General features: G+C 42.1%; 2 protein-coding genes across 4 annotated transcripts in view; one reads left to right on the forward strand and one right to left on the reverse strand.

Annotated features, from left to right (window-relative positions):
• Window positions 1–22,619, reverse strand: part of LOC135499222 (uncharacterized) — a 407,058-nt gene that overhangs the window by 251,245 nt on the left and 133,194 nt on the right. Inside the window, exons 4-6 of the mRNA XM_064789884.1 lie at window positions 4,660–4,708; window positions 4,181–4,389; window positions 251–447 (exon numbers count right to left, since the gene is read on the reverse strand). Coding sequence (XP_064645954.1) covers window positions 251–447; window positions 4,181–4,389; window positions 4,660–4,708 — 455 coding nt within the window. The remainder of the gene's footprint in view (window positions 1–250; window positions 448–4,180; window positions 4,390–4,659; window positions 4,709–22,619) is intronic.
• On the forward strand, window positions 7,294–10,569 carry LOC135498925 (uncharacterized). Of its 3 annotated transcripts, none has more exons than XM_064789442.1 (4): window positions 7,294–7,535; window positions 7,897–8,414; window positions 8,716–9,999; window positions 10,204–10,569. In XM_064789442.1, the coding sequence occupies exons 3-4, from the start codon at window positions 8,818–8,820 to the stop codon at window positions 10,477–10,479; spliced, it is 1,458 nt and encodes a 485-aa protein (XP_064645512.1). In that variant the 5' UTR covers window positions 7,294–7,535; window positions 7,897–8,414; window positions 8,716–8,817; the 3' UTR covers window positions 10,480–10,569. The 3 variants fall into 3 exon arrangements, 2 of the variants coding, with proteins under 2 accessions (XP_064645512.1, XP_064645513.1); XM_064789443.1 differs by having other exon boundaries at window positions 7,897–7,933; XR_010449180.1 differs by having other exon boundaries at window positions 7,897–9,999; window positions 10,200–10,569.

The following is a 22,619-nucleotide window of genomic DNA, read 5'->3' on the forward strand; positions in this document are numbered from 1 at the left end:
TAAACTAGAAGGGTCTCGGTTGAGTTACCAAACCACCTGCACTCAGAAAAAAGCTAATTGATGTGCCCTCTGAAATTACAATTTGTGATACCGGAGTCGTTGAAATAAAAATAATTTGAAAGACTCTGGTGACATGGGTAATACCAAAGTATTTTAGAATTACTAATTTCGCTACGAAGGCGCAGAATACCGAGTTGCCCCAAGCGAAATTTGCTTTAAATTGAATATTTTTCTCACGTCTTTGACTTACCTTTTTAAGACTTCCCACAAGGCAATAAAAGTTTTGCATGATGGTATCTCTGCTTCCTTTGCTTTGCGAAGATATGTTAACACCATGTCAACGCCATGCGAGTGAACTAACTTTTCAAATTTGTCGTCAACGATGTTGTCTTTAAGGTAATTCCTAAGGCAACTGTCTTGCCGTTCGGCATCGTCTTCCTCCTCATCCTAAATGATAGATATTTGAGTTGAACAATTTACAGTCAATGACCAATTAAAAAGAGCTTCTGTCAGACAATTATTCAATCAGTTACAAAAGACTCGTTTTAACACTATGGCAACACTTTGAGTTCAGGTCAATCTCGTTCTCATAGAAAAGTCCTCAATGAAATGGGCGGCTTTTACGACTGCAGGATGTTTGTTCGTCTTCTGGTTCATCAGGAAACTATGTTTCTGAAGGTGTCTGATGCTTTTCCAATTTTGTTTCAGCTCTTATATATAGATAGCAGAAAAACGCGTTATTTGTTATTTTTGTGCCCATTATCACCGCAGTAGCGGGGTAATCGGGCACCAGTAGCGTGACGTCATGGTGTATATTTTCGTGTCCCCGCAGCGCGTCACCGTGCATCGATTTGCACAAAATTATCTACACACGGAGGCCTCTCTCGGGTCCAGTCGGAACCGAAATGGTAAAAGGGAATCAATTCGATCAGTCAGTTTTATTTTTATCTTATTTTTTGGGAAAAATCAAAAATAGGCTGCGTGCCCATCTACGTGATCAATTAAGAAAATGGGGAATATATACTGGCTCCACTCACCAATAAGATCCCGAGCCCGACAATACCTGATTTCTACTACCTCCTCGATTGGTAGAGCCTGAACATCCGGGCATAATAGTAGGCCTTTCGCACCGATGAACGGGGTGGGGCATCTTGTTGTCTTCGTTTCTTCCAATTGGCCCTCAATTGTAATATGAAAAGTTCCGCTGTAGAGTCATGACTATTCATGACGATTACGTTGTTTAAGCCCGTAGCACACTAGCCGCCAACTTCGGCGTTTTTTGCCGCACGAGTCCTGAACGCCTGAAAAATCCCTAGTCTGCTACGAACGGCATCGGCGAACGCGACTTGCCGCCACTTGCCGCAACTAAACGCCAAATATCTAACTTCGTTTGATTTTTGACGCGTGTCGCCGCGTTTGAACGCAAGAAGAAGCCAGGTGTGCTACGGATTGCCGCCTGAATTGGCATCGGCGGCCAGGCTATGGCCAATCAGTATGCGTCTTGATGTCACATGATTTCAAAATGGCAGCCTAAAGTGGCGGAAAAGACGCTACTGGACGCCGATTCTGGGCAGGTGTGCTCTGACCGGGATCCAATGGCCGCCAACTTCTGCGTCGAGAGGCGTCAGCTGAACGCTTCTTGTCGCCAAAGTTGGCGGCTAGTGTGCTGCGGGCTTAACTCTTGAATAAATACCACACCCCTTTTATGGCTACGAAAGGCCTACTATTGGGTTATTGTCGGGCTTGGGATCTTTTTGGTGAGTGGATCCAGTAAATTTGCACAGTTCTACCCTTTCACAAAAATCAAAGTAGCTCAGTTATAATAGCAAGTATTAAGATGAGAGAGGTATCATTCTTTAATGGCAACCCTTGAAAATGGCTGGGGGGTCAATTGCTATTGAGCACCATGCGATTAAAAAACATGTATTTATGGGGTTATTTTGAGAAATTCAATCTTCTTTAATCCATACTTGATAATAACAATGGTTCTTTAACCTCCCTTATATTTGGTTGTGGACCTCAATCAAAGTTATGGCTGCCACTGTATGGAGAAACCTCTCTGGACTATCACGCACTTGAAAAATGGATTGTGAATCACTGCGGGGTTTGATAATCGAATAGCTGATGTTGACAACATGCAGTCTAACAAGGTTCTTATGATGCATAATCCGAATGATATCATTGCAAACGGTATATCATTTAACACACTATTTTCAAGTGAAAGTTATTAACTGGTTTTTATGCATATTAGACAATGCCGTGGCAAAAATGGCTTTTTTTTCTTTTATTTCGCTAAACTTCAAAAAGTACATGTGGAGTTGTAATCTAATATGAATTGCCCCGTGAAAATACCTGATACTTTGAGGATGTTTCATTGTACAATGAATTATGTCGCCGTAAGCTAAGGTAACTGTCACATTGATTTATTCTCTCGAAAACTAGTTGGTCAAAATTGCACTGTCATTGATGTGAAGTATATAATACCCCCCCCCCCCCCCCCCGTATCAGATTTTCGTTGATTGCCTCTGACATGAGCGATCTGGTGACTCAGATCAGATACTCGGGCAGTAGTGTCATTGTCCAACACATGGATATATATCCTTGGAATTTTAGTTTCAACTTTGCCAAATGATCAATATTAGTGTGTTTAAACAATTAGTTCAAGTCGCTCCAAAGTAACTGTTAATTTGCGAGACAAGACCACCATTTATTTTTAAGCCTTTTAGCAGTTAAATTGTCAATGTTTGACCGCGTCGCATCAAATACTGCCTGGGGTTGTGAATCCGAGATTTTGATATGATATTCCTGACAGTCGGGCAAGTAAATGGTGAAAAATAAACTGGTAGTTGACCGCGGAAATTTTTTGATAATCGACAAATTAGACAGACATTGATATTTCCACTCTTTTCAGCCAACTGGCAGAAAAATCTCAAAACACGCCCCCTATTACCAAATTAGCAAAATTCGAAATTAATTTTTTCATCAAATAATTTCTTTATATCTGTAGACTTGCCACGACAAATATTTTTTCAATACCTCTCCAAATATGTACTTGAGAGTTAAAAACATGCACTCGTCTAATTGATTGGCCTCGACCCTCCAACCTATGAATATTCATTAGTGGTCTTGTCTCAATGAACATGATGAAGGTAGTTTCAGGGGTTAACATTTTGAGAATTTTTTCAAACTAATGTAGATGACATCCCACAACTCTCCAACAAAGGAAAGTGATATCTGGACATTTTTGGAGAAATGAGAGACATTTCCAAGAGTGGTACAACTGTGCCAAAAGCGGCGAAAGAGGACAAAATCGACAAAAAGTCATGATTTTGCAGCCAACATTACCACATTCAAAGACCAGCCCTGGCCAGAATAAGCAAGCTATGGAGCTGAAAATTTAGGATGTCATTGAAGAATATCTTTGCTGCTTAGGGCACAACTTTCAGAATCAAGGCCCTAGCAGTTTTAAAGAAATTACAAAATGAATGGCAACACAACAAGACTTGTAAAAATGAAACCGAACTTAGACCGGGGCTCATTATTTTAGCTTGTTTTGACCTTAAATCACCAGCAATGCAATATGCTAAATGACTTAGAGTGATTTGAGCACATTCAAATTTTTCAGTAAATTGACCCAAAATGCAGTGTAAATGGAGACAAGACCACCATCGATTTTTTAAGCCGCTAAGCAGTTAAATTGTCAATGTTTGACCGCGACGCATCAAATACTGCGTGGGGTTGTGAATCTGAAATTTTGATATGATATTCCGGACAGTCGGGCAAGTAAATGGTGAAAAGTAAATCGGTAGTTGGCCACCGACATTTTTTGATAATCGACAAATTGGACAGACGTTGATATTTCCACAACTGGCAGAAAAATCTCAAAACACGCCCCCTATTGCCAAATTAGCAAAATTCAAAATTAATATTTTTTCATCAAATAATTTATTTATTTCCGTAGACTTGCCATACCAAATATCTTTTCAATACCTCTCCAAATATGCACTTGACATTTAAAAACATACTCGCGTCTAATTGATAGGTCTGGAACCTCCAACCTATATGAATATTCAATGGTGGTCTTGTCTCTTGCAGGACGCATAAGCTTGCCCACTCCATTTTGTTACTTAGCATACGTATCAGTGGAACACACAGGCTGCTACCAGTGTAGTACACTCACCAAACTCTTCTTTATCAAGTTTTTTTTGTTCTGATCCTCTTCAACGCGATGCCGCTGTGTTTTCAGCTCTTCGGAAAGTTCGTTGATTTCATCTGTTTTGCACGTTTTTATCTTAGACTTAAGGCAGTCTATTGTCGATTTTGCCTCGCCAAGTTTTTTTTCGAGATCATCTAGGAATCTTTTGTCAGCTTGTAAATTTGCCTTTCGGACTGAAACAAAATTAGGTATGTATATGTCCATTGTTAAAGGATGTGTACATGGGCCTACACCTGTACTTGTGGTTTTAACGACTACAACACGTAAATCAAATACATGTATTCTGATATCGTATCTGAAGTTTAACTTTAACTGGTTTCATAGGAAATAGCCGATGTTATGATTGATTTCTGAAATTCCGTGTCTTTCATCAATAAACAAAGGCAAACGGAGGGCATACTTTAAACAACAAAAGGTATACTCTTCGTGTTCTGGCTCTTTACCTTCTTGCAATCTATCGCGTCGAATAGAATCAGGCGATTGGATCAAATTCTGGAATTTAGAATGTGAATATTTTAGCAGAATAATATTACATGTAGTTGATTTTCTAGAAAGCCGTTCAAAGGAGGCAAACTAATGAAATGAAATTTCGTACAATACGCTACAGTAATCACAGTTTGTTGGCTACCGATTGTTCATCAGTCACGCTGTAATTTCGACTACAAAATTTCTTTTAACAGTGATATCAATGAAATTGTCAACTCAAGTTGAGCTTCATTGTCATAACTTTACTGTCCTTTACTGTCCTATTTTTTTGATCAGTTGGAGCATTCAAAAGACTTATCCATTCAAGGTCAAAGGTCAAGATAATTGTGAAACTGATATGTCATATCTGATAATCGCAAATACATCGACTCTTCATCCAGACGGACAGAAGCATAACACCAGAATAATGACATGCATGTTTAGTTTGTTCGGACGTTCATGAATGGACTTATCCATTTCAAGGTCAGAGGTGAAAGTCATTGTGAAATTGACAAATCATATTTTTTTAATCACAAAGATCGAAACTTGTAGGACAGACAGAAGCATGAAACCAAATCACACATGTTTATTTGTTAAAAAACACTTTACCTTGAGGTTTTCATGACTACTCGATCAAGTCATTTCCTCATATCAAAGTGCATTCGGGGCACTCGGGAATATTCATGATTTGGATCTTCAACTGAATATACATGTTATAGCCCCATGCATGCGCAGTGCACAAATCCAAAGCGAAGCATTCTCTGCTGACACCGTCGGGTGTACTTCGAGTGATAGCGTCCAGGGATCGGTATATAAAATATTTGGACAAAGATGTCTGAATTTGATTCAATCACTTGCCTCCAAATTGTACTTGTTGTATCAGTTAGGCTTTCATTTAAAACACGAGCAAATTACCCGGGGAGTGGGCAATTTGATGAAATCAGCCTCAACCTCAGACTAACGATCGACAGTAACGTGGTCGAGGGGAGGAGGATAAGACTGACTCTGGATTGTTAAAATTAGGTGGGCTAACCTAATACCTTGAATGAAATCAAAATTCAGTCTTAGTGATTTATTGAAAATATCGTTTAACTCTAAAAGAACAGTATTCGGTGCCTATTATATTGCTGTCTAAAGTTCAACTTGGGCATCGACATACCCAAGTTGAACTTTAGACAGCAATGAAAGATATACGTTTATATGCAAGGGCCGAACCTGTTGGTGTCATGAGGTCAAGCACATATGGTTTGTATAAACTCGAATCATATGGCTCATTTTCACCACATGCTCCATGAGAACTTTAAAACCCATGAATAAATCAAAATTCTGGCAAAGCTGGCTTTTCATTTCTGAGAGCTTTTGCTAAACCACGTCTTTGAAATTGACAAAACATTTTCTTCCGTGTTGACTTTAAAAAAACTTGTTGCAATTCTGCTGATCCGAAAAATAAAGTTACAAGCTCACTAGTTTTTCTTCTTTGACAGCATTCACAAGAACCAGTTTAATCATTTTCCGAGCCATTTTGCATACTTAATTCTAATACTATTTGTCATGTTTGTCCAATGTTATCGGTAGTGTGCTGGATGGTGCACAAAAAAAGTGTCAGTCGATTATAATTTGCCGTTACTTCTAATTCAGCCAGAACTTATCTGCAAGGGTTGGGATTGTTAAACATTCTGAAAAATATGACAACAGCTTATGAAGAGGATGACAGCACATACCATGTATAATATCATGGTTAAAATTATTCCAGATTTAGTTGGTACATTTGCTGTCATCCGTACGAGCTGAGCGGTTTCTCGAATCAACGCCATGCCAAAATATACAATGTAGCTAAACAGGCATTACAACCCTATGATATCAGTTTATATTGGTCATGAATGGCCATGCATATAATTGGGCGCCAAAAACATTCAGTCAACAGTGGTTTGATCGAGTCGATCAGGGGCGGGCTGGGGATTGGCGCTCGCACTATATCTTATCCACTGTCTTATCGGTTGATGATACTTTCACTCTCCATTGATCTCGTCATAACAACATCAGTAGTATATAACAAACACATTTTAAATGCAAACGCAATGCAAACGCAAACGGAAAATGGAAACGCAACGAAAAATAGCGTTTGCATTTAAAATGTGTTTGTTTAAAATTATCAAGAAATCATCAGCAAACGGAACTACAGCGTCTATCCTGGCTTATGACACGGAATGTTGGGATCCCTGCGATAAGGCCAACACATTTTAAACGCAAATGCTTGTTTGGCAATGTTTGCCTGTGGTTTGTTGGTGTGTGATCCATCACTATTTGACGTTAACGACCGTAGCGACGCAGTTTATTGGTGTGTGATCCATCAATATTTGACGTTAACGACCGTATTATTACTTGTTATTCTGGAACTGGTAATTATGAAGTTGTTTTTGTTCCATTCAAGAGGTCAATTAGCCTACAAGAGAATGCTATTTCCTGTTTTTATACCCGTATCTTATATTTTTGCACTCTCGCCAAGTCCCTAGGTAGACCCCGGGATTCAAATTATGACCTTTGACAAGAGGTTTTAAGCGCTCTGAACCAATGATGGTCGGTATTTTTGGCGACGTCACAGAAAAATCTCCTGTGACCGTAGGTCAAGATATATCATCAACGCCCCAAGAGCCCATTTCACTCGATGCGGCTAACGACGCTAGACGTTCAGGAGGATCGACTATCTTTTTTCCGCACTTTCAAAGTTGGAATAATTTTTACCCTTGGCTTAAATCTGGCTGGATGTGATGATCCAAATGTAGTTGTTTTCGAAGAACTGATATAAAGGCAGCGACATGGATCTGTGGATTATTGGACGAGATAAACAAAATTGGTAAGTCTTTACGTTTCTCTCTCATGAAAAGTGTCTAATTTTTCTATTTCCAAATGATGATTACCAATAAGCGGGAAACATGTTTAAATGTCTCAAAAGAACATCTACCACATGGAACCAATTCGTTGCTAAATATATTTAAAGATGCCAACACTCACTGTTAATTGCTCTCCGCATTTACTATAACTGATCTCGAACACGCACGGCAATGAGTCTTGTTTCGAGTACTATGTTTTTAGTCTTGTGTAAACAACTCCTGCTTAGAGAGTTATGTTTAAACTAATAGAACATAAGACCAGTGATTACTTATGATTTTTGTTCTGATGGGAGACTTATTTTGTTGTTGTTTTTTTCGTTTCAGTGAAATTGCCTTTTTTGAATACGGAATGATTTGATATGTAAGTACTGCATTGAGGGAGACGAAGGCAGCCGTTCACAGAGTTCAATAATTACATCTGGCAGATGCGTTTTTCGCTCGTCAAGCCGTATTTAAAATGTGACTTAGGCCAGGTAGTTTTTCAGTTTCGGCCACCACCACTTAAAAGGAAAGTGTGTATTGACCTAAAAAAGGTATTTAACAGTAAGAAAACGGCACGTGTTAGTCTTACCCCTCGCGGGTGGACTACGAAACGGTATGAGGATTTTACCATAGCTGTATCTAAAAGGCTCCTCGTTAATATATATTTTTTGAAAAATTCACAGTATTGGTTACAAAACGAGGGATTTCATCGGATTCTTGCGTATCTTGATGCGAAGTTAATTCGTTTTTTCTCCAAAGCTCACCGAGATAATTTCTCTGCGGAAAACGCCGTTTTCAAACTACTTCAAGGTGAGGTGGTTTTCTCACCGACTAATTCCGGATTAAAACTTCGAGAATTGGTACGTCTTTTTGTGAAGTCTCCTTTGAACCATATACTTCTTGCTGTGCAAGACTATTTCTCTGATTTTTCTGCAGAAACTGGTATTTTCGTGCGAATTAAACTATGGCATGATTTTGAACTCGAAAATTTGTGTCGAGGATTTTACTTCAGTCAACAGATCCCCAGCAGAAAGAAACCGATAAACGCCTGTATTCGTTTTTTTAATAATGACTCTTTGAAGGGCACGATAAACAGCTCAGGATTCAGTTTGACCTGGCTGCTTTCAGAACACTTTATAAAATTTTGTGAATATTTTTCAGATCACCAAGCTGAATATTTCTTCAAAGTCTCGGACCTGACTCCTAGGCAATTGAATTCATTGCGCAGTCGCTATACTGTCATCTCAAGCGAACAATCTCAAGATGATACCTAAACGAATTAAAGTCCAATCTGCTACGTTTGACGTAGACTTTTGTAATTTTTTCTCAAGTTTCTCCATAGAATGTTCTGGTGGTGCAATTAAAACAGACAGTTTAGATTTGATGGTACCATTGCAGACACTCACCAGTTCCTACTCTCTGTTTTCACCCGCTTTTAGTTCACGTTTTGTAGATACTGTTGCAAAATATACAGGACTGCGCATTACTTTGAGTGTTGGTAAAACCGACTTACCCGAGGATGTAAAGTATTATCTAGGAGACGATGCATCTAACTCATCGTTAGATGTTATTTACATCACATGTTTTTTGAAGGAAGATCTTCTTGACTTAACGATGGCATTTGTTCCGGCTGTGTGCTCTGGACTGGTGAATCAACCAGACTTACATTTTAACAGCATACTGGCTAAATTTGCACACCAATTACTCAAAACACCTGCTCCAGCTAAGGTTTTTTCAACAAAAGAGTCTACAAGTGGTGTCTTTCTTGATCTTGTGCAATTCAGTATGGACGCTTATAACGCTGTCGCTACCTCAGCAAATTCAAACACAGATGAACGTCCAGCCCAAGACTGTTTTAGGTGGTTAAGAGCGGTGTTAAACTTTTTGGATTCAGAGGCGGTGAAATTCTCATGTGCGGCCACGGGATTCGCGTTTAGAGTTTTACCGCATGCTGTGAGTTCGGACGCAGTGGAATATATTTTCTCTGCTAAAACTTGGGACCGGGCTTGTTTTTATCTACTGACCGTAAAGGATATTGCTAGTTTAGTCCTGGAAACCGATTCCCCCGCCCAATTGTGCTTTGCGAGTATGGGTAAATCCTTGTCGCCAGTCGCGGACCGATTAAGTCTTGATAGTCGCTGTGCAACACCGGTGAAGGAAGAACACGATATTTCAACGATCGAGAATCCACTGTTGAAACTCCAGACTGAACTAAAGGCCCTGTCAACAGCCGAAGAGCCGAAACAACACATTAAGCGTACTAACAACAACGGAGGTTACTTGTTGAACGAGGGCTCGAGTCAAACTGCAGAGATTCCACTTCCAGAGGTTGTCTCGAATGACGTCTTAGAGGAAATCCTTGCAGAGCAAACCAGGCCGATGATGTGTCTGTCACCCATAGCAAAAACAACTGTTTTGCATCGGGAAGAAGAGGATAATTATGAGGTACAGTAAATATAATTATTTTACTTCACTAGTGAACAACAGGAAAATTGTGAAGATCCAACGCTCATTGTTTTTTGCTCGCCAGGATGCTTATTGTTGACATATAAAATCTGATTATCTGTTAAGCTTAGTCTCTGAAATTAGGCGTGTGCGTATCTATATATATATGTATCGTTGTCCTTCTCGACACTTCGTTTCAGCCAGCACCCTTATCAGGGGATTATAGAAAGGACTAACATCGAGTGTGACGGCTCTCGATATATTATCTCTTCTTCTTCCCGATGCAAGATCAAACCAACCGAGCTAAATTTCGATCGAGACACTTTACAATTTATTGGACAATATTTAGTCCAGTCTCAGAAGCGTTTTGCTTATTTTTCAAGCTTCCTAAGATACATGTACATACTGTTTCTGTTTTATTTGCTTGATGTTCACTTTCCTTCTCCAATTGTTCATGCACAATGTAGTTTTTCATTTTGAGCGCAAAATAGAAGACACATGTACCTTTATAGATAATGCTATATTCTTTGTCTCAAAAAGAATTAATAAAGACCTTTGTTTTGTGTGCTGGATTTTTGTTTGTTTTTACTGATCACAAATACGTCTGACTTATAAATAGCATCAAGCGGAGTATCTATCAAGATGAGACAGAACTGCTGCTGGAAATTGTTGATTGTGATAATGAAATATTTGAACCAATTATAAAACTTTGTTGATTTGCACGTGAACAGAGATTCCAACCACTAAAGTAACCGGCTACTCTAAGCTCGATCTGTGTGCATGGTGCGTTTGACCGCTGTGAATAAGACACGCTTCACGCCGAGAAACCGTTCGCGACTGATTCTGGACGGGATCATTTGCTCGCCTCCGGCTATGAACCCGTCTGGACGTGTTGCGATGGCGCCTTGGCGCTGTCGAGTTTACGGTCGTTTTTTGGTATATCTGCGTGTGTGTGCGGTGCGTTTGACCGCGGTAAATAATACACGCTTCACGCCGAGAACCCGTTCGCGACTGATTCTGGACGGGATCATTTGCTCGTCTCCGGCTATGAACCCGTCTGGACGTGTTGCGATGGCGCCTTGGCGCTGTCGAGTTTATGGTCGGTTATTCGTATATATATGCGTGTGTGTGCGGTGCGTTTGACCGCGGTAAATAAGACACGCTTCACGGCGAGAACCCGTTCGCGACTGATTCTGGACGGAATCATTTGCTCGCCTCCGGCTATGAACCCGTCTGGATGTGTTGCGATGGCGCCTTGGCCCTGTCCAGTTTACGGTCGGTTATTCGTATATGTGTGCGTGTGTGTGCGGTGCGTTTGACCGCGGTGAATAAGACACGCTTCACGCCGAGAACCCGTTCGCGACTGATTCTGGACGGAATCATTTGCTCGCCTCCGGCTATGAACCCGTCTGGATGTGTTGCGATGGCGCCTTGGCCCTGTCCAGTTTACGGTCGGTTATTCGTATCCGCAGCAGATTCGAGTTGTGGTATCAAAATCACTGTAATGTCTTTAGGAGTCATTTATTGCACCGCATAATTTAACATGTCTACGGCTGACGAGGGGCACATCCGAATGATTCACATTCGAGATATAGAGGATCTCAAGCGATGGTTAACGGCAAGCCACCGTCATATCTACATTGGACGAAATCTCTTGTTTTTATTGCGTCGCGCAGATCTAGCTCCATTCCTGTACGGATCGAAAGGAGTAGTTTATGGTTCACAGGCCTTTCAACGACTGAATCGACATGATGAACGCCTTATCATCAAGCTCCGGGCCAACAAATTTTGGCTTAACCCGTATCAAACGCGAGCAGCTACGAATCGAGAACAACATCGGGTCGTCAGGAAATTCATCTCCTTCATGGGCTCTAGGGGTAGAGACCGACTGGCTTGTACGTTAGAAAACTGTGTCCTCGCTTGTAATTTGCACCAGTTTCTTATGCCATGGCCGTATATTGATCAAGTGGGCACGAAAGGGACCGTCATCTACACCCGAATTAGAGTCGATGTTACCCTATTAAACACAGTCAGAGAACTTAGAAAGCTCCGTTGTGATAATTCTCTTTTCTAAACTAGACCTTTAAAATTCCATTGCTCATTGACTGTCGAACCTATCTTGTCTATGGCAAGCGGTTACGGAAGTGTCCGAATCGTGCATGTTCTAGATGTAGGTAATCTCAAGCGTTGGCTATTGGTGAGCCACCGACATTTCTACATCGGCAGAAATATTTTGTTGTTATTACGACGGCCGGACTTGGGACATTTTCTGAACGGAACGAAAAGAATAGTTCGTAAATCTCGAGCATTTCAACAATTGAATCGAGCTGACAAACGGCTCGTCTTAAAACTTCGAGCGGCACAATATTGGGCCAATCCATTTCGGATGCACGCACCAACGCCCTGTGAACGTGAGCGCATCATCCAACGATACATCGCTTATATGATTGCTAGGGGCAGGGATCGGCTGCCCTACACATTGAAAAACTGTGTGCTAGCTTGCTGGTGTGCTCCGCTTCATTGCCACGGCCATGAAATAGCAAAATGGGCAGAACAAGGAGTACCCTGTGCGGAATTGGAGTCAACATTGCCCTACTAAATGTAAACAGAGAACTCGGTCTAAAAACAGTCTTGTGGCAATAGTTTTCGAAAGAGTACAAACATAACAAAACAAAGCGCATTCTGTTGAGTACTTTGTCTTTTCTGCGAAGGAATTTTGTCTTGAGAAGTGCTTGACATCATGGCTTGTTGCGCTGATCTAGTAGTGAAATTTACTCTACGAAACAAAGACGCACGTTTACCTAGTCGCGGGACAGAGGGATCGGCCTGTTACGACGTCTATGCTGCAAACGATTCAATCCTGGAGAAGAATGGACGGTATGTCCGAATTTGTACCGGTTTATCGTTGGAACTTCCGAGAGGATATTATGCTCAGATCATGAGTCGGAGCGGTCTGGCGTTTTTCGAAGGAGTGGAAGTTTTTCACGCAGTCGTTGACACGGATTATCGCGGAACAATTGGAATTTTGATGCGATCGTCTCGCAAAAGGTTTTATGTGAAGAAGGTCGCTAGTCCTCTCTGGGAACAGAGACGTGATTTAGAGCCAACCGATAGGGCTGAGAAGGGATTCGGTTCGACTGGTTTTTAATATTAAATGTACTGTACGTATTGCTTGCGAAAGACGACAGAAAAGTGTACTTTCAATTCATTGTCTAGTTTGAATCGTTGCTGAAGAATAGCTGAGACATACACTTTCTGTTATGTGACTCCTCTCCCCTTCCAAGCATTCTAATACAAGTATAGTGTGCGTGTTCGAGAACCAGCGATGGCGTATTTTACTGCAAATCGGGACATATCCCCTCATCATGCCGGGGGCAACGCAGCCAAGATCTTTCTGATTGATCACAAAACTACAGCCCGAGATATGTTCCTTTACAATTGTGAACTAACATTGGCTAATGGTGCCACTTATGATTATTACTTATACTTGTACGCTTTGGCCCAATGGGCCAAATTGGATCCTCACGTTCAGAGCGAGTATCATGGCATCCTTACCAAAATCCGAGAAGAATTGTTAGCTGAAAAAGACTACGTTTATTTCGATTTAGAGGAAGCTAATCTTATTCCTGTCAGTGTTCGAACACACTATAGCCTATCCGAAGCAGGCACACTTAATTTCTGTGGGCGATATGGACGCTATAGTCTGCAATGAAAAATTCAAAGTAGAACCAGACATTCAGACAGTCATTCTCGAGAGCAAATATCTCCATGCGGGACCCGCCATGGATACTCGAAAATGGCGAAGAATTAGACCTGCACCTCGGCTCCATTACCGACCGGTTGCTGCATCGTCGTCGGTCTGTACTTGTACTCTGGCCAGGCCTAAAAACATTTCGGAGGTCTTACGAAAGTGTCCGTTCGGTCATCTCTGTCGGGCATGCGACCCGGAAAGCCCCTGTATCAATGTTTTAGAAAGAGTATTCGGAGATAACGTCCGGTCTTGGGGCATGGACCGACACGACGGGGAGGATATTCTAGATTTTTGTACTTTCCGGGCGATAAAGGAAATATTTCTGTATAGTCCAACTCAAAGCGAGCCGCAGTCGACTAAAGTACAATAATCGAGGTGCAACGTTCGCCGGAATTTGTTCCAAATCGTTTGTCGTGACTCGTTACAAAAGCTTGAGTGTTTTCTTGTCCATTTAGAAATATCCTGCGCCGCGTACTTATACTATCAACTGCTCCACGGATGGCTCATCAACGCTGTAAGATCGAAGGGTGATTTGAAAGAATAATAAAAAGCATGTGCTTCTTTATCTCGTGGTTTTTTGTTTGTTTCATAATTTCTTTCTCCAAACGGCTAAAAGGTCTGATGCAAAAGCCCCATGTGATTACAACTAGTATAATGAACACCTCAAAGCTGAGCATCTAGAATTATGACCTCTCGAGTGGACCCGCATAATGTGACCGATTTCGGATTCGTAGTCTGCCCCTCGAATACACCCGTACCCGCAGGTTTCCTGCCAATAAAGCGAATAAATTTGTGATTCGATTGCCGAAACCTATAGACGTGAGTTGAATACCCGGCGAAGTTGAAGTAGCTCTCGTAGAAATAACATTTCCACACTCATGGTCAACATATTTCAGAGGATCTCGATGTTCATATGAGGTGGCTGTAGCAGATATCCGACAACCCTTGATTCCCGCAGTTGTAAAGAAAGCATGTCTTCCGGCAGGGAAAGAACTATTGGACTATGGCAGTGCAGAAGACCTCATCGAAGGACTCAATCTCCGACGACCACGACTTGATCATTTACCAAATAAAATATGGGCGGGAAAATTTCGTTTGTCATCGACGGGGTTTGCTCAAATCCACCTATTCGAAGGCGAAGCGATTGAGCTATCTTCTGATGTGGCCGAAGTTCTAGGATTTGATAAAACTAAGTACTTTTTCAATGACGGCACAGAGTCTAAAACAAAGGGACCGTTTTCCGAGGACAAGTTGATCGTCCGGGGTAAGCAGCAAGATGAAGAGTCCGTGAAGAAACGTCGACGAGAACAAACAGCGTCGGGTAATTCCGAATTTGAAGAAGAGGATTTTGAGGGAGCTTCTAAGACTCGATCGAAGAGAAGGAAAAAGGAAAAAGACATTGAAACTTCTCGGCGGGCTTCCACGGACACGGCGAGCTCGTCCGAGCCACAGACGACTCCACACATAGATAGACCTACTTCTATGCCGAGTGAAATCACCTCGGAGGACATGCAAGAGGATCGAGCTTTTCACCAGCACACTGAAACCGATGAACGAGCTTCTGGACCTTCGAGTAGCGCCTTGATCGCCACAGATCAACGACTGAAAGACGCAAAACGTTACCTTATTAAAGCGTCTTGCAAACCAAATCTCGATTACAATGCGTACAATTTGTTCATATACTCTTCCATCGTAAAATCTACGCCTGTCGGCAATGTGTATACGCCTTTACTAAGGAGTATTCCTGTCAATCCACGGTCCTGTCAATCTCACACGCTTTCGTTCGTCCTCGATACTTACCATTAAATGGTACATTCTTTAATGAGATAGACATTGACATTCGCCACGAATCCGGTGAAGAAGTGAATTTTGCCTGGGGAAAGGTTATTTGTACCTTGCACTTTTGAAGGCGACAATCGACAATCAGTTAAACTAATTGATCTGAGAAAACGTCTGTCGTGTTATCACTGATTAGAATCCAAGAAAGCAATATACCGGTTTAGTGTTGTGATTTACGTTAACGAAGATCATGTTTAGCCTCAAAAACATTTTTTGACCACAAGGTCGCACGGCGCAAAAATATGTTTACGGACCTCCGGTACGATTGAGTAACGATTTACAGTTATTTTTAACTAAAGTAGCACGTCCGTTAATAGTCCGGCAGCTTAGAAAGACGCTAGCCACTGCTGCAAAAAACAATGAAGCTTTAAAGTATCATGTTGAACTTCAGGTTTTATTCAGTAAATTGGTACCGGTTGCTCACCCGGAGGGATCCGAAGATAACACGGCTAGGGAATTCGTAGAGCATAATGCAGAACCGTGGTTCAACACTAAAAATCGCAGTATATACCCAGGACAAGACAAGATCGGGGACGATATTCAAGAACAGCTAGAGGAAATTTCTGGGAAAGTTGATACTTTCCACCACGAAGGGTCCGGCTGGAGCTTTGTGTGTGTTCAGAGCTTACGCCTCTATCTATCGGCTTTCACACCTTTTCGAGGAGGTGCACTGGATCCGTTTATAAGGCGACACAGCGTACTACCCCGATCTTTGAGTGGAAAACGCGCTTGTGTCTCTCCCCCGAAAGCCAAAGACGATGTGTGTTTCCGTGACTGTTTACTACTCTTTGAAAATCGGGGAAGGTGGACACAACCTCCTCCTCGATATAAAGTTGAGAGTTGGTACACGAAAACCTCGCTTAACCTTTCGGGTTTAAGTTTTCCTACACCTTTGAGTCAAATGGCAATCTTTGAACGAAACAATCCCTCTCTAGTCCTGAGCGTGTTTGGAGTCAGCGAAACAAAACAAAAAAGGGATCACCCGTCCCTTCGAATCTACTATCTAAGCAAGAATTTGACCAGTCGCCCATGGAAGAAAGCTGCATTGACCTATTGCTGTATCGAAAACACTACTTTCTAATAAAAAGTTTAAGTCGTATTTTAGGTATAACGTTTCTCAGGGAAAGAAACTTGTTTGTCGGTCGTGTTTCTGCAGATTCACGACAGAAGAACGATGGACCGAACATTGGATTAGCTGCTGCTCCCAAAAAGCGCAGCTTTACAAAACACCGAGTGCTCCAACAACTGTCCGTTTTTCTCAGTTTGAAAAAATTTCCATGAGCCGATTTGCCATCTATTACGACTTTGAAACAATGCAAATCGCCTGCCCAGAAGACAATAATCGACGTAGACACGTGCCTATTGCTGTGGCAGCGATCAGAATATGTAACCCCAATAGAACGTATAACTCGTCACCATATCATCGGGTCGGTCGAGATTGCGTCGAACGCTTCCTCGATTGGCTTGACACTCAACGACAAGAGATTCCGATCATAAACGCTACTGAAAACAAGCCTTTGAAAATGACTCGCGAAGACTGGTTTCGCTTTCATCGACAAACATCCTGTGAAATTTGCGGACAGGCTTTTACCGAGCTAAACTCTCCATACAAAGATCATTGTCATCTTTCTGTAAAATTCCGCTTCGCTTTGTACAATCGCTGTAACTTGACTTATGGTAGTGAGAAAACAACAGCATCAGTACCGTGTTTCGCTCATGGAGGCGTACGATTTGATCAGCACCTTCTAATAAAGGCCATAGCGCGACGGAATAAAAAACGTGGGAAACCACCTCCACAGATTTTACCGCGAAACACTGAGCATTATTTAGCTGTGTTTGATGGAGAATTAATCTTTCAAGACCCGTTTGAGTTCATGAAAGCCTCCCTGGCATCGATTGCAGACTCTATGAAGAGTGATAAAAGCACCATAAGCAGTGAAAAGGATCGCAATTCAATCGCGTTCCCCCTCTTATGGGAGTATGTTCAGAGAAACGAGGAACGATATCAGCTCATGACTAGAAAAGGTGTTTTCTGCTATGATTTCCTGGATGAGATCGAGAAACTTAAACTCGACGCGCTTCCGCCAAGAGATCAGTTTTACGATTCGCTTCATCAGATCGACATTACAATGGCTGATTATGAACATGCAAAACATGTGTGGCGGGCAATGTCATGTCAGACACTGAAAGACTATCTACTGGCGTATCTGATTACCGATGTCTTATTGTTGGCAAGTTGCTTCGAACAATTTCGCAATTTGTCAATGCAATATTTCCAAATGGACACCGGCAAGTTTCTAACTCTGCCTCACTTTGCATACCATGCCATGTTGAAATACACACAGGTGCAGTTGGAAATATTGACCGATCTAGAGATGGTGCACTGGATAAAACGAGGAATTAGAGGTGGGGTCGCTTCTGTCATGCTACGACACGCAGAGGCAAATCTTCCAGAAATGGGCCCGAACTACAACCCAGAACTACCCCGACAAGAAATCGTGCCGCTCGATTGTACGAACTTGTGCGGTCATGCCTTAAGTAAACAGCTACCTGAAAAGAGTTATCGATGGTTGACCAGACAGGAAATTAAGCAACTAAAGATAAGCGAGGTTCCCGACGATGCTAAGATTGGCTATATCCTTAGCGTAGACTTGAGTTACCCGCCAGAGCTCCACGAATCGCACACAATGTACCCTTTGGCTCCACACAAAACGGCCATCCCTCCTGCTCAGTGATCGGATTACACCTACGAACTCGGACTCAAGCTGAACGATCCGTCTTTTTTCAAAACCGGACCTGAAAAACTTGTACCGGATCTGACTGAGAAACGAGACTACGTGGTGCATTACCAGAATTTGAAATACTACCTCAATTGCTTCGCGTAAGACGTGTGTTGGCCTTTGAACAAAAGTGCTGGATGCGAGATTTTGTAAACTTCATAACGCACAAACGTTCGCAATCCGTCTCTGAATTCGAGAGCAGCTTCTGGAAGCTAATCTTAAATAGCATATTTGGACGTCTGCTAATAGACAAAAGTAAATACGTCAACATGAAATTAGTCAGTGATGAGAAAACCTTCAAAAGGTTAACAAGTCAACCGAATTTCAAGTCTGTCACATTCTACGACAGAAAACTTGTTGGTGTGCAGTCTAACCCAGCTGCCGTAGAACTAAACAGTCCGCTTGTCGCCGGTTTTACAATCTTGGAACTCAGCAAATTGCACATGTATAAATTTCACTACAATTTCGTTTTACCAGCTCTTGGAGGTCCAGAAAACTGCCAACTGTTGATGACGGACACCGATAGTCTTGTGCACCTGGTGAAGAATGTTGAGCCAAAAGTTGTTTTCACGACGCTTGCGCCGCAGTATTTTGACTTTTCAAATTTCCCAGAAACACATCAATTGTACAGCACAACGAATAAGAAAATCAAGGGTACGTTCAAAATTGAATATCCAGGAGAAACTATCGTCGCGTTCGTTGGAGTTCGAGCGAAAATGTACGGCTTCAAATTTCTATCTGATGGCAGAGAGGCCAAAGCCAAGGGTATCCCAAAAACAGCACTTCAAAAGTTATGTTTTGAAGATTACTGCGATGCACTGTTTGAACCGAGTAAACCACAACGCTGCCAATACAAGACAATTCGCTCCATCAAGCACGATTTGTTCACCATATCTGCTGAGAAGAAGGGACTTTCTTGCTTGGATCTAAAACGCTGGGTTTGCGACGATGGTATTCAGACTTATGCCTATGGCGATTTTCGATGCCCACGTCGGCCACCATCTCCCTCACCTTCGCCTAGTTTTGATAGGGCTTGCGAAGGTTAAGACACTGGGTGAGGTCAAATCTCAGAGTTTACTAAGTGTTAACACCAGGTGTTAAGAAATAAAGTGTTCCAAAACCCCGAGATTTGACCTCCTCACTTGACTCCTAGTTAACACTTTCTTAACACCGAGTTGACACTAAGTTAACACTTGGTAGACACCTAGGGAACACTTTGATCGCTCAGGTGTTCCCTTAATCTGAGGAAGTGGCCAAGTGTTAAGAAAATGCATTACAGATCGTGTACATCAGGTGTTAACCTCCTGGAGGTTAACACCTGTGAGAGGTCAATTCTCAGAATTACAAAGGCAGCCATGTTTGCGATTCCTATGTTTCAAGTTGTTGCCCTAAGACATAATAGAAGAGCAGAGAACTGTATTCGAACGCCTGCCTACAGTGGAGAACCGATTGAGCGGCATATGAGGCTCAACCAAGAACAATTTGATCACCTTGTTGATTATTTTCATGGATTGAGGCAGGCTAATCACCATGGGAATGGCCAAGTCAACGCAAGTACATCTTCAAGAAGAATGAAAACTTTTTTGCACTACCTCGCTTCAGGAGGCTTTCACAGACAGGTCGGTTATGCTGTTGGTTATGCTAAGCCAACTGCAATATTACATGTGACTGAGGTTTCTGACTTTTTCTTTGACAAAGCTGCGCGTCATATTTCATTCCCTGAGCAGGATGAGTTTGATCAACTGGCCCAGCCTCTGGTTGATATCGACGGAGTTGAGCGGCAAGTGATTCTTTTCATAGACGGCGTTATTGTGAAAATCCAAAAGCCTGATAGGGCTGGTGATGCGTATTATTGTGGGAGGCCGGGGAAATGTTGCGACTCCATCAACGTGCAGTACGTTGTAGATCGATTTGGCAGGGTAAGACACGTTATAAGCGGAGTACCTGGATCGACGCACGACAAAACAGCGGCCGAGTGGTCTCGAGAATTGTTCGACTTCCTTGATCAACTTCCAGAGGAGTATGTTATGCTTGGGATCCTGCCTACAGGAACCTGCACCGATCTGTGCTGATTACTTTTACTGGAAATAATCTTCGACAGGAACAACTAGATTTTAACAACAGATGCACTCGACTCCGTCAAATAGTTGAGAGGTCTATCGGATGTACTGAACTGATATGGAGGATCAATCAGCTAAAAGAGAATAGGTACGCTGCGAAATATGGCCCTGTTTTTCCATCAAAATGCACTGTAGCAACATGCGTGTTACACAACCTTTACACCAATTTCTTGGCTTGAACCATATGTGAAAGACAAAGACAAAAGTAAAATAACTGAAAATGATTGCTTATTCTTAGTATCCCCAATTTAGTAACTGAAAGAGAAGCCTACTTGGCTGTCCAATCTGTGGCATGTCACTACTTGTAAACAAATCCTGAACCAAAAATATGATGGAATAGTCATGGCTAGAACTGACGAAACAAAATAGTCTGTTATCACACAACAATTGTACCTCTCTGTTTTGTGGGTGTAGTATAGATCAAGCCACCACTATAAAGAGCCATCTATAAAATTAACTAAAACTAATTCCTTGCTGTTAGCGTGACAAATCGCAGTTTCTGTAACTGTTTTCATCAATAAAATGTTGTTCACTCAGCAATCATGGTAATTAATTGCATAAAAAGAGTCTTGTCTGTATGACGGGACTCGGTGCTTGAAAACTCCGGTATTGAGCGGGTTAGTAGGGACTGTAATTTAGTCGGTATCAGGTAATTGTTCAATAATGGTTATTCCTCTCTCCTCCAACACAGCAGCACGGAATAAACGAATCTCGTACACAAGTTCACGGAGCGTATCCCTGATTTCTTTCATCAAGTCACAAGTTTGCTCTTGATGTTGCACAGAAGAGTTCATGAAATCACTTTCGTCCCTGGCCTTCTTTCCTGTGGTCACCGGGGGCATCATTTGTGAAGCAGGACGTTTTTTTCCGGCACTGGTACTTGCATCGGTTCCTGCCTGAACAGTTGGCGTTCCAGACCTTGATGTCGAAGGGGATGGAGTACTCCTATCTGAGCTGATGACAACACCGCGGTCATCTGGTATGCTGCAGTTTTCATCGCTAGGGGTTTGGGGTCGGGAGTTCGTTGCAGATCCTGGCCTAGTGATGCCGGTTGGTGTCATAACAATTGCAGGTCTGGCTGCCCCGCCCTTCGGATAATAAAGTCGATGGAAAGAGTCAAAAAGTTCAAATAATTCACGAGAGTCCTTGAGTTTTAAACCAGGGTGCATATCATCTGTTGCAGCCCCTGAAGCCTGCTGTGTCTTGATGGCATCTCGATATTCCTTCCCTAGGTTCTTAAGCATATTTTCAACCACTTCGGCGTGGGTACCAACGTGGTTCCCTACTGCTGCATAAAATTCCTGGACCAGAGCATTCTTCTTGGCACGACGAAATGCCTCATGGTGATCAATCATGTACTCAAGAGTTTGCATCCTCTTCTCGAGTGTCCACTGGAAGCGTTTCTTCCCCTTTTCGTCCATGATGACTGCTCAGATGACAGACTTACACTAAAGATCTATGCATAGTCCAATTCAACCTCTCTTCAACATGGGCAAAGTGCCAGACCTGTGCAACCAGGAAACCAAGTGAAACTAACATCATTATGTAACTGTGGCATGGATTATTTACCACTGACATGTGCCAGGCTTGGCACCTTGCCCATGTAGAAGTAAAGTATCTAGAAGGTGTTAGGAAAGTATTATTCAAGTGTAATCTTGGTGTAACCCAGGTGTCACCAAGGTGTTAACCTGAACTTGGTGTCTAGGGTTCAGGTTAACACTTTTCACAGAGATTACACTTGGATAATCTAGGTGTAGAGTTAACTCTGAGATTTGACCTCACCCACTGTATTTCATATGTTTACATGTATGAAGAAAATGGTAGACTTCGAAGTCAGAAGAAAGAGAGTATTATCGAGGTTAATTGATAATGTTCCTGCCACAAGATTAACCGTTGATAAACGAGACCTAAAACTAAAAAAACAGTCATGTGAATCGAACTCGTAGGTTGTCTTAACAACTATGTCAAAGGAGATGATGGCCTCGTCTAAACAACCAAGAGAATTGGTCGCCATAGAGGTTTCTGCACGCTTGACACTTAATGTCAGCAGGTGGAAACAGGAATCGTGGTTCCACTTCCACAGGAACAAAAAATCATTAAGTATTAGCGCGGAGGAGATGGGAAAACTGC

Source organism: Lineus longissimus, chromosome 14 (genome assembly GCF_910592395.1).
Source record: "Lineus longissimus chromosome 14, tnLinLong1.2, whole genome shotgun sequence".
Classification (NCBI taxonomy): Eukaryota; Metazoa; Nemertea; class Pilidiophora; order Heteronemertea; family Lineidae; genus Lineus; species Lineus longissimus.

Coding starts and splice junctions, on each gene's coding strand:
- LOC135498925 (XM_064789442.1), top strand. CDS start 8,818: ATGATACCTAAACGAATTAAAGTCCAATCTGCTACGTTTGACGTAGAC. Junction 10,000..10,203: donor AAGAAGAGGATAATTATGAG/GTACAGTAAATA, acceptor CGTTTCAGCCAG/CACCCTTATCAGGGGATTAT.